Source organism: Lolium perenne, chromosome 1, assembly GCF_019359855.2.
Source record: "Lolium perenne isolate Kyuss_39 chromosome 1, Kyuss_2.0, whole genome shotgun sequence".
Lineage (NCBI taxonomy): Eukaryota > Viridiplantae > Streptophyta > Magnoliopsida > Poales > Poaceae > Lolium > Lolium perenne.
The window spans coordinates 232,115,707-232,127,906 of NC_067244.2; the positions used below are offsets into that span (position 1 = coordinate 232,115,707).

Genomic DNA, 12,200 nt, shown 5'->3' on the forward strand with positions numbered 1-12,200 from the left:
CGACTGCCGGCTGTGGACCGAGTCGGGTACATATCGTGCATAGACGCAGGAGGCGCCTCGGCTGGATCAGTCGGTGGGATGATGCGAACTCACTTAGATCAACTCCTATCTCATTTGATCGGACACTACCCAAACTATAGTAAAATACTATTTTCATTATATCTGACATCTTTGCTGACTAAAAAAAATTCGTCCGCATCAACAAATGTAACTACAACACATCACATAAATATGCAAAGATTAGGGTTTACCCTTGTGGCGTGAGCAACCTCTCCAACTGTAGCAGCACGAACAACACGCAGTAGCTCAGCACCAGCACCAACCCGCAGCAGTAGCTCAGCCCCTTACACCACCACCAACCTCTACCACTTCATCACCATTGCTGCTAAACATCACCACCAATCGTCTCCAAACTCTAACCATCTGTAGATCAGGCTTCCCTCAACTAATAGCAACAAAATGGTGAAGTTTTGGTGGCTAAATCAGTGGAAATCTGAGAAAAACTGAGTGTTTTTTCGAGTTGTTCTTCATGCTCCCATCGAACAGGGAAGAGAGGGAGGAGGAAGGAGGAAGAGGAAAGAAGAGGCCGGGGTGACGCGTCTATGAGCGGGCAGGTAAGGCCATGTCGAGGTCAGGCACCTGACCAGGCAGGAGGTTCGTCGTGGCAGCAGCAGCAGCACACTCCTTCCGTCGACGACTTTCAGTACCAGCAACACGTTATGTTCGGTGACTATCAGCAGTAAGCTGCTTTCGACGAGTGGCAGTAGCAGCAGGATACACGCAGGGTATGTACTATTCTAGCTATTGTGTTCCATATAGACTATACTCCACTTAGTTTGACATCACTTATGTTTCGTGGCACAGGATGGACGCAACACACTGCGTCCAATCCTTCATGGGGTGCTAGTGATCAGGATCCTGAGCACATGGAGTATTACAACGCGCAACAGAACTATGTCAGTATGCAGACTCCTCCACCAGAGCCCACACAGGAGACGCAGTACGGCCCCGAGTCCGGATCCTGGATCCCTGCTTGCATCACTAGGCCCCCGGACAGGTTCGGTTGGACACTCCGTGTTACGCCCCTCCACGAAACCCCAGATGCCGTCCATAGTCTCAGACATTTATGTATACATCACCTATGTATCAACTATGTATCATCATGTTCCAGCGTTTAAAAGTGGCGCCATAAGTGCCTTTATATCCCTGCTAACCCTAAGCGTGTGCTGAAAACGAAACAAAACACATGCATGCAGGACTGGAAGGCCAATTGGTCTCTAGCTGTCCAGTTGATCAGCTATCGACCAACGAGCCATTTGGGTCAGCCATATCGGTCTGCCCATGTCCGATCGGACTACTACAGTCCGACCGAGTCACACTTTTGTAAAGGAAAAGGCTGGTGTTCCCCCGGGGGATCAGCCTTCTTTTCCTCCACCTCCATCGCGTGCCACGCGTCCGTTTTCTGGGGACAGCGATGCTAGCTAGTGGGGTCCACCACAACGCCATATCCCCTCCCCCGATTCACCTCCTCCACTCATTCAGTCATCCCCCAACGCCTTCTTCCTTATCCTTCCCCAAATTCAACGGCACCACCACCCACTGCCATGGCTTTCCTCCATCGAAATTACCAGGCGCTCTGTTGCTAACTCCTAGTCGCTGCAAGCCGCCGCCCGACGCCGCCATAGATTTCTCCACCGTAGCTCCAAGGCGCGTCGCCGCCCGACGTCGCCCCATTACCAGTACTTGCATCTATCGGTCCGCTTCCCTCCACAGTTCCGTAGAAGCTCTGCTCGGCCGCCACACCCTCGCCGCCTCCCCCGACCTCCTCCCTCTTGGCGCCGCCGCACCCTCTCCCGCCACCAGGCCGAGCTCCGGCTCCACTGCGCGTGGTCGCCGTGCTTTCCCGACCTCCTCCCCTCAAGCCGCCGCGCCCTAGTCTGCGCCCACGACGGTCGAGCTCCGCCTCTACTACGCGCGGCAGCCACGACGCCGCCTCCCAATCGCCCGCGTGGATCCCTTGTCCGCTGCCGAGGGAACAGCGGGGCTGCTACCATGGTGGCGGGGGTTGCTGCCAGCGGCGGCCAACCCTGCTCCAATCGGCGACCGGCGTTGCTCCAATGGGTGGCCGTCGTTGCTCCGATGAGTGGCCAGGCTTGCTACGATCGACGACCGCCGTTGCTACAAAGGACGGCGGGTCTTGCTACAATTGCCGCACGGCCTTGCTACATGAGCAGCCGGTGGGTGTCCAGGCTTGCTACAATCGACGACTACCATCGCTACAAATGGTGGCCGGTCTTGCTACAGGGGCAGCCGGGGCGTTGCTACAATGGCACGGCCGGCTTGCTGCCAGCGGCTGCCGTCGTTGCTACCAAGGCGCATCCAGGCTAGTACCAACTGCCACCAGGGACGGGGAGCAGATGCTGGCAGCGGCGTCGCCATCTGCTACAAGTCACCGGCAGCGCCTATTTCTCCTACAAGGGCGGCAGCGTCTGCTACAACAGGCCATAGCCCCTGCTACAAAGCGTGGCGTCGTCTGCTACATGCGGCGGCGGCGATGTGCTACAAGCGACGGACGGCGGCGGTGGTTGCTGCAAATGGTGGCGGCCGTTGCTACAAGGAGTCCAGCAAGGCCGTCGGTGACGGGGGTTGCTGCCAACGGCGGCGGCCGTTGCTACAAACGGCGGCGGTCGTTGCTACAAGGAGGCCAGCAAGGATATCGACGGCGGTTGCTGCAAGGAGGCTAGCGGCCGTTGCTACAAGGAGGCTGGCGGCCGTTGCTACAAGGAGGCCATCGGCGCCTCGGCGGCGGTGGTTGCTACACACCTGGTGCCACCATCTGCAAGGAGGCCGGCGAGGTTGACGGCGGGGATACCACATGCCGGCGGCGAAGCTACATGTTCAGGATGACGGTGGTGCACGTGAGCGGCCGTGGTGCAGCTGAAGCGCGCGGTGGTGCTGCCGGACCTGGCAGCGCTTCTGGTGACACGGGGTGGGTCGTGCGTCAGGGAGATGAGGGGAATTTTTCCTTGTGCTCTTTTTTTTTTCCTCTGCGCGGGACGGTTGACTTGATCAGAAGATCGCTAAGATCCCCATCGAACGGCTGGCGACCCGGGGGATCGGGGATTTGATCCCCCGGGGGACGCTCAGCGCTGCCCTTTTGTAAATATTTCAAACGCGTGATAGTCCTAGAATTAAATAATTAATTCATATTATTATTTTAAAAAAATCGCATCTCCCAACGGCCGTCCGAGCCGAGCGCCCCACCACCCCTCAGGTCGGTTTGCGCAGCCGTGCCGCTGTTCCTCGACACGTCGGCCATACCATCCATCACATCATTCACAGACAGTCGACGCCTACTTCACTAGTCTTTCCCTCTACTCTCCACTGGCTCGCCGTGAAACACGAGCCGAGACGCGAATCTCGTTGCCATCCCAAATGATTTAGCGGCAGAGTTCGTTGGAAACGGATCACCGCAATGCCGGGGCCACCGGTCGCGCCGGAGAACGCGCCGCCTGAGCCGCCGGCGGGAGGTAGCAGCGGCGAGCACCTCCGCGGCCACGCGCACCTGACCAACTGCATCCACCTGCGCCACCACCACGCGCACGCCGGCGCCGCGTCCGGCCGGAGGCGCAGCCCCACCACGGGCGAGTCCTCCGCAACGCTGATGCGGGACCTCCTCTCGATGCAGCGCTCCCGCTCGCTCCGGGACCCCTCCACGCGCCGCTCCGTCGACTCCGTCTCCAACAGGCTCGCCGCCGACCCCGACCCCGACCCGCCCGGCCGCGGGGCGCTCAAGACCCTCCTCGACCAGCTCGCGGAGGACGCGCTGCAGCCCAGGCCCGCCCGCCGCCCGCGCCGCCGGTTCAAGCGCGGCCAGGGCCGCCGCGCCAACGCCGACGCCGCCCTAGATCGCCCCGCCGCCGCCGCCTTCTCCGCCAACTCCAGCTCCCAGGAGGCCGTCTGCGGCAACAAGTACTTCTTCGGGGCCGGCGCCGGCGACGACGACGGCAGCGAGGAGATGCAGCCGCGCCCGCGCCCGCACCCGCACCCGCAGGCGTCGCAGGACTCGCGCAGCGTCTGCGGCATCCCCTGGAACTGGTCGCGCCTCCACAACCGCAGCAGGTCCATCCTCGACACGGCCGGCCGGAGCCTCTCCTGCGGCCTCTCCGACCCCAGGGCTCCACCGGCGGCGCGGAGGTCCGAGGCCGCCACCTCCGCCGGCTCCTGCGGCGGCGGCGGTTACATGGACGGGTCCCGCTCGCATCCGCACTTCCCGGTGACCGCGAGGCTGACCTCCTCCAACAGCTCCGACTCCGACTCACTCCCCCTACTCGGCGAGGGCGCGCGCAGTCGGACTGGCATCCGTGGCATTTCCAGGAGCTTCTCTGGGGAGCTCGGGATTTTCTCCAATCAGAGCAGCGAGTTCGATTCCGACCTCATGTCCGAGGCGCACAAGTCCCGTGGCTCGCAGCGTGGCCGGCACCGGAGCCTCACGCAGAAGTATGCGCCCAGGACGTTCAAGGACGTCGTTGGGCAGAGCTTGGTTGTGCAGGCGCTGTCCAATGCCATTCTCAAGAGGAAGATCGGGTCCGTCTACGTCTTCTACGGGCCGCACGGCACAGGCAAGACGTCCTGCGCTCGGGTGTTCGCGAAGGCGCTGAATTGCCACTCCACCGAGCACCCGAGGCCCTGCGACACATGTGCGTCGTGTATCGCGCACAACCTCGGCAAGAGCAGGAGTTTGGTGGAGATTGGGCCTGTCGGTAACATTGACCTGGATAGCATCGTGGATATCCTTGACAATGTGATGCTTTCGCCGCTACCGGCTCATCACAGGGTGTTCATAGTGGATGACTGCAACACGTTGCCGCCTGATACCTGGAGTGTCATATCGAAGGTTGTCGAGCGCGCACCTCGGCGTGTGGTTTTTATCCTCATCAGCCCCAATCTCGAGCTCCCGCATATAATTATGTCGAGGTGCCAGAAGTTCTTTTTCCCCAAGCTGAAAGAATGCGACATAGTCAACACTTTGCAGTGGATTTGTACCAGCGATGGCCTGGATGTTGATAGAGATGCATTGAAACTTATTGCTTCCCGGTCGGATGGGTCATTGAGAGATGCACAGATGACCTTGGATCAATTGAGTTTGCTTGGGCAGAGAATTTCAATCTCACTTGTTCAAGAGCTTGTAAGTTATCCAACAACAAGTCCTTAAATTACTTCGTTATTAGGTCATACATATGTATAATTGAATAATTAAGGCTATTGTAGTTGGAGAGCAGTTACTGCTTAAATAGCTCTGGAACATGTTTTCAAGCTGATCAACGATATTGTCGTCACATACTTCAAATCTATTTTTAAATGTGTCTTTCCATTTTTGCATACTGGAAGCAGCAAAGAACCTTTTTTTCAGTACAATACTTGTTTTCTCTCTCTATGAATAACACAATCCTTTTATATTATGTGTACATATATGATTGCCATGTTTAATACTTCTCTACCTGCCTATAACAACCAAAATTGTTTGTATATTGACAGGTTGGCTTGGTTTCTGATGATAAATTGGTAAATTTGCTTGATTTGGCACTATCTGCTGACACTGCCAACACAGTGAAAACTCTACGCGATATTACTGAAACAGGTGTTGAGCCTTTGTCGCTGATGTCACAACTTGCCACAATAATAACTGACATCCTTGCTGGCGCTTACACATTCACACAAGGAGGAGTTCGAAGAAAATTCTTCAAACGTCCAACATGTAAGCAACAATACTTCTTTTACTTTGAAATGATTTTACAGTAGGGGATAATTGCACCTGAACCATGTACTATAGGAAAGTCCATTTTTTAGGAATGGTTATTGCATGAAAGTCTACTACTGTAAATATTCTGTTTTCGCAATATAATATTTTGGTATACTGATTAACAGTATCAAAGGAGGATATGGAAAAGCTGCGCCAGGCCTTGAAAACACTCTCAGAAGCTGAAAAACAGTTGAGGGTCTCCAATGATAAGATGACCTGGCTTACAGCTGCTCTGCTTCAGCTTGCTCCTGATAAACAATATACACTGCCGAGTTCATCCACAAGTACAAGTTTTAACCAGGGTCTGCCTAACTGCCCCGAGAGGTACATAGCAATAAACTCTACTACAGATAATAACGAGATATATGCTGGTCCCCTTGGTTACAATGGTGGAAGGAGAGCCAGGGAACATACACCAGATGGCTACAAGCTGTCAACAAGTGCTACCAGAGTGAATGAAGGATCTAAATGTAGCAGACCTGACAATGAGATGATTTGGCAAGCTGTTCTGGAGATTGTTCAGTCAGATTCACTGAGAAGAATGATGGCTCAGGAGGGGCGGATTATTTCTGTCAGCCTTGGCACAGGTAGGATTCCCTCTTATCCATTTCTGTTTGCATTATTGATTAGACCATGCCAAGATTTCTATTGCAGAATATGCTAAGGATAATGTTGCTCGTTATTAATATGTAATAACAGCTATGAACGTAAATGTACAAGTTGTACTGCATATATAGGGTAATCACACAATAGAAGTGGCTGACCTTTTTATGTTAGCATTGGGTGACAAAGTTATATTACTGCCATCAGCTGGTCACTGTCCATTTGAGTCCATCACCATGTATATATTGCTTCTAGGCCAGGTACGGAATATTTTGTGTTTGGTTTGATGAGTTCTTCACGATTGCTAGCAGGTTTAAATCTGTGTTGAAGTGATTTCAGAACACATAAAGAGAACTATAATTAACTAGGCCATTGTCCATGTCCACTAGGTACGGAATATTTCGTGTTTTGTTTGATGAGTTCGTCACGATTGCTAGCAGGTTTAAAGCTGTGTTGAAGTGATTTCAGAACACATAAGGAGAACTATAATTAACTAACCAACCATGAAATTTAACTATAATTATTGCTGCAATAATCTTTGTTCTTACATTTTTGTTCCTTTTCTCCTGCAGCACCAACTGTGCAGTTAATGTTCAGCTCTCATGTGAATAAGTCCAAAGCTGAAAAGTCCAGGGGACAAATTATGCAAGCATTTGAGTCTGTTCTTTCTTCTGCTATAATACTTGAAATCCGGTATGAATCGGAGGAGGATGGAGGAGGTGTTCCAGCTATTTTACCTTACCGCGAGGATACCTCTTCTAATATCGCTTTAAGGAGGTCTTTCACGAAACATAGTTCAGTTTCTTCTGGAGGTGAGAATTTAGTAAGGAGGCTACATAAAGGTAGCGTAGCCCAGGGCGCTAGCTCAAATCAGACAAGGTGGATGCAATCTGATCCACACATATTGACTGAAGGTGAGATTATTGAAGTGGGTCCTTCTCAAATGGAATGGTACGACGAACCAGATACTGGTCTTGTTGCCACAGATAAAAGAAGACAAAGTGTACGGGAAGCAGCAGCTTTGTCATCGCAAGACCAAGAAAATATAGGCCCTCGAGGAGGAATAAATGTGAATAATGAACATGATCGACAAAGGAACATAGTAAGAGGTAAGGTGTCTCTTGCTCATGTTATCAATAGGGCGGAAGGTTGTTCTCAACATGGAGGCTGGCCGAGACAAAAAGCCATGTCAATAACGGAAAAGCTCGAGCAAGAGAATTTGTAAGTAACATACTACAAGCAGTTACATTTCTTCAACCCTAGTATGCCAGTTATTTTATACTTTTAGTGTGCAATATTCCTCGTGAATAGAGCCTGGAGTCTATATCTTGTTTGGTTTTACATTTTCCATTTTTTGAATATGATTTTGAAATGTACACCTATTTGCAGGAGATTGGAGCCTAGGACAAGTCTGCTTTGTTGGAAAGCTTCAAGCACTACTAGACGGAAGGTAATGGCTGAGTTCACACAAACTGGAAACATGAGTCCTAGGGTAGTTTATATATTTTCCATTTTCCAAAGTAACCAGTGCTTGGGAGGAGGCATTTAAGATAGATGGTGTGATAGTTGCCATTCCAGAAGTATTTGTCCGCATACAACATGAAAAATTATTGCCAGTAACCAGTGTTATAAATGTTTTGCAACACATCGAGCCTGGGTAGCTTGAAACTTGTTTGTATGTCCCTATTGAACCAACTCTCTTTGAAGAGTGGTTCGCTTTAGGGATCCACCTTAACTCTCTTTGAAGAGTGGTTCCCTTCAGGGATTCACCCTCAGTGAAAGTAGTAGAACACATGCTTCCAAAATATGAGGTAATAGTAGCTTCAAAGGAGTGAAAAATAGAAACAATATAGGTCTTAATGGATTATCTTCGGCATGACATCTTAGTTTAACTAGAAGGATACCCCGCGCGTTGCAGCGGGAATTTCTCCGATAACTCTATTTTGTAAAAAATAAAAGGGTATAAGCTAATTGGAATATGATTTTATTTTTAGGAACATGCAGGATGCGTAAATATTCAAGAGGCTAACTTAAAAAAAACTGACTTGAAATGGTTATGTAGTTGGCGGCTAAAAGTTGATGATATGGATAATTGGATGACTTAAAAAATAGATGATGTGGCTTGCATGTAGAGTATTAATGAATGTTAGTGGGGGATGACATGGACAATTGGATGGCTAATAGAATGGATGATGTGGATGGCTTGCATGTTGAGATAGACAACTTAAATGACTTTCTAGTGGGGTTTTGATTTATAAGAGATATAGATCCGGACTGGATAGGGGCTGTATGCCATTGGGATCCAAGCATTTTTTTTCTTGATCAAACAGTGATAAAATATTTCAAAGGCATGCTTTTTATTGAAATTACTCATGTTCTTCTTCGCGGCTATACTTTTGGCCCTTGCTGAGTTGACATCGTGTCATTTCGCTGCAGCTTTCAGCATTGAAGATCAGGACGCGAAGATCACGAGCTCTATCAAGGCTCGTCTTGTGCGGAAGGTGCATTTCAGTAAAATCTCCAAGATGACATTCTGACTGGCCCGGAGGTCCACCAGATTTACATGTAGCTAACTCATCTCTGTGGTTTATTCTCTGTAATTGTAGCAATCTGTAAGATAGGTTATTCTGTGCATCGTTTAACATGTACTCCCAGAGGAATGAAAGAAACTGCCAGAACAAAAATGTCCATTTTGTTCTCCTGAATATATTTGAATGCCAACATCAACAATTGCCACGCTGCGTGGCGCACCTGCCAGATACTACTAGCATCGGTTTTATGCAGCACCGTCCAAGGAATGTGTAAAAATGACAAAACCGACCATTTTTTTGTTTGTAAAGTTTAGCACAAAATAAACCAACTTTTAAAATATTTCACAATCTAATCCCTTTTCATGGTGCCCGCACTCGAGGCGCCATGCTAGCACAACGCCTTTAGTCATGCAAACGCTACGCCAACGCACCTAGACACGTATTTTTCATGTATGTCCCCTCGGACTAGGACATCATACTAGCAACCATGATGCCTTGGCCCTTGGGTTGGTTCGCCATGCACATGGGTGCGTTGGATCTCCAATATCTGAAGTCAAGGATTTGGAAAATAACAAGGCACTTATCCTGCCATCCAAATAGGTGGGAGCCCAATATATGAACGATGTTCAGTGAATCAACCCTTGCAAGACAGGCTGTTGAATCGGTTCATTGTCGAACCGGTAAGCAAGAAGACAAATTACGAAAGGATATCATCAAAAAATAAACACAACCTCGATGTTGGCAACCGACGATGCTCCTGGGGTGGTCCTGCAGCATGAGGAATCCGTGGGGGTGGTGGTCTCCTCTTTCGCCGGAGGGGATTAGCTAGTTTGTGGCTATTTTGGCGTGTCTCACGATCCATCATCTAGGCCCGGCTCTGGCCCTAGGCGAACATGGGCAACGCCCATGGGCCATGGCCTGGTGGGGGCCCATCATCACATCTCTCTTCTATACCTTTTCTGCTGCAAAAGAAATGTGGAAAAAGGCCAAAGGCAAAGGCCTAGGTGGGAACGGGCCGGAAAGAAAAGGATCAAGGGGGGGAGCAGACGAAACGACACCCAAATAAGCGACCAAACTGATCGCCTCTCGCTCTGTCGCTCGGCCTCTGCCTTTCCATCCTGAACTTATCGCCTCGACGTCTCACGCCTCTCGATCCATCGATCGTGTCTCGCTCCCAGGCTGCTCGCTCCGCTCTGCCTCGCCCAGGACTGGCCAGATCGCCAGCGCCTGCTGCCAGCGCCCTGTAGGGCTGCAGGCAGCAGCTACGGTGCTGCTGCAGATTGCCATCGCCGCCTTCTTTTCGATCAACTGCTTGACTGGTTAGGTAATTCGCTAATTCTGCTATTCTGTGGCTGCTCCGCGCCTTTTTCCTACCGGAAAGGAATTGTGTGTGATCCTCACTTCTTGTCGTACGCGTAAATATTGTGAGAGCTGTATTTAATTTCTTCATGATATTAGGTGTGACAATGCCGAAACGGAAACATAAATCTTGTGCCACAAAAAGGAATGAAAAAAGAGCGAATAAACTTATTGAATCACAAAGATGTGCTTTAAATAGGTATTTTGCTAGTCCTTTTGTCTTCCTATAGTTATATGACATTGCTTAGTGGTTAACAATTATTTAAAGTCTCGGACTATGAGTATATCGTTGAATGTTAATTTTTAATATTTTACTAGTAAAAGTAGATACATATATATGTATAAGTACATTTATATTTGTACATACTTATTAGTCGTAGGGGCCTCTTTCGCCATCTCGCCCAAGGGCCACTCGAACGATAGAGCCGGCCCTGCCATCATCTAGTCCCTGATGGCGAGGCGTGGCTGCCGGTGAAAGCCGGCCCTAACTTCGGTCATGGCGGACATGGCGGATGATGGCAGCACCTGCTCGTCGCTACCTTGTTGAAGGAATTGTCAGTATGCATTTTCTTCTCGCATGGGCTGCTCCGAGGGAAACCCTAGATCCGGGTGTCCCGGATCGGACGATGGCGGCGCGCAGCGTTGTTCTACCTGTTGGGGGCATTGTTTTTGGAGCAGGCAACGGACGGTGGTGGTGCTGAGGTGGAGCAGCGTGTTTCTGTGCCGGCGTGTTTCTGATTTCTATAGACTGTCGTAGTATTACAGAAAATACTGCAATCACTATCCTCGTCCCTTCTTCTTCAGAGGGGATCCTCTTCCCATCTTTCACCTCCGATCAAGAAAAGATGTAACTGCTCGTACAAAGAAACCTAGGACACAGTTCAAGGCCGCATGATTGTTAGATTGTAGCAAACATACGCCAAGACTAAAGACCATGCCAGTGACATAATCAAGTTCTGCACTACGCTAAGATTCTATTACGTTGAGCTATTTTTTCCAACACCGCTCATTCCAAAGGCATAGTCTTGGCAGCATAGTAATTGCAGAACGGATTTTCTCACTTAAAGAAACAGAGCTAGACGATAAGGAAATGGGTTCATACTTGTTTACTTGGTGGTATGGGTAGTATATGTAGAAGGGGAAAATATATGATGGTAGAATAGCTAGTTGGCCTGACTTTACTCATTTCACCAAATTTTCAAGGGCATGCCAGTTATTATTGAATTCTACACTTACAATGGTGTACCATGTGGCTTAGTACAAACTTAAATGTATTATATATATTCTTATAACAACTTACCAATAGCCAACATCAGAAAAGGATGCCACTCCAATTTAGGATTTGTTTGAATTCCGTGTTTCAAGTTCTTCTACTGCCTCATGAATGGCAAAAAGATGAATGATGGTCATAATAATTGTGTTCCGTCCAGTTTTTCTTCTTCTTAACAGCTATATTTTACCCATGGGCATATCTGGTTTTTGATGAATACCGTAGTTTATGGCATTCTACCATCCGATTAGTCTAAAAAAGACTTGAATTGAAAAATATATAGACACTAGAATTAAACAACAAATTGCACACGACACAACTCTAGATTGTTTCTTTTCGACGAACAGGTCACAAAGTTCGAACCTATGCTCCATGTACTTATATTTTTAGTTGTGAAGGGCCACATACTATAAAGATATCAAATAATTATTGCATAAGAGATAATTTGATCCCACAACTTCATGCATATGGACTCAACTGGACGCTGTTTTAGAATTTTAAATTCAAATTGATCGGAAATTATTTGATTGGTAGCAACTTTTCTCAGAGAGGAACCAAGTTTCAACTATGACAAGGAATCTCGTATGAGAAAAACCTAGCTCCAACTTTTCAATAGGCACATAGTGTCTTCCTC

At 49.2% G+C, this 12,200-nt stretch overlaps 1 protein-coding gene across 2 annotated transcripts; it reads left to right on the forward strand.

Moving 5' to 3' along the window:
• Positions 1–3,357: 3,357 nt before the first annotated feature.
• On the forward strand, positions 3,358–9,163 carry LOC127326219 (protein STICHEL-like 4). 2 transcript variants are annotated; one of them, XM_051353086.2, is made up of 6 exons: positions 3,358–5,188; positions 5,539–5,758; positions 5,929–6,390; positions 6,979–7,627; positions 7,796–7,856; positions 8,843–9,163. In XM_051353086.2, the coding sequence occupies exons 1-6, from the start codon at positions 3,476–3,478 to the stop codon at positions 8,933–8,935; spliced, it is 3,198 nt and encodes a 1,065-aa protein (XP_051209046.1). In that variant the 5' UTR covers positions 3,358–3,475; the 3' UTR covers positions 8,936–9,163. The 2 variants fall into 2 exon arrangements, with proteins under 2 accessions (XP_051209046.1, XP_051209052.1); XM_051353092.1 differs by lacking the exon at positions 8,843–9,163 and adding an exon at positions 8,050–8,298.
• The last annotated feature ends 3,037 nt before the right edge of the window (positions 9,164–12,200 follow it).

Bases quoted from the DNA above. Each gene is read 5' to 3' on its own strand.
- LOC127326219 (XM_051353086.2), top strand. From the start codon at position 3,476: ATGCCGGGGCCACCGGTCGCGCCGGAGAACGCGCCGCCTGAGCCGCCG. The intron at 5,759-5,928 runs GTAAGCAACAAT...ACTGATTAACAG, and splicing joins ATTCTTCAAACGTCCAACAT to TATCAAAGGAGGATATGGAA. The intron at 7,857-8,842 runs GTAATGGCTGAG...ATTTCGCTGCAG, and splicing joins CAAGCACTACTAGACGGAAG to CTTTCAGCATTGAAGATCAG.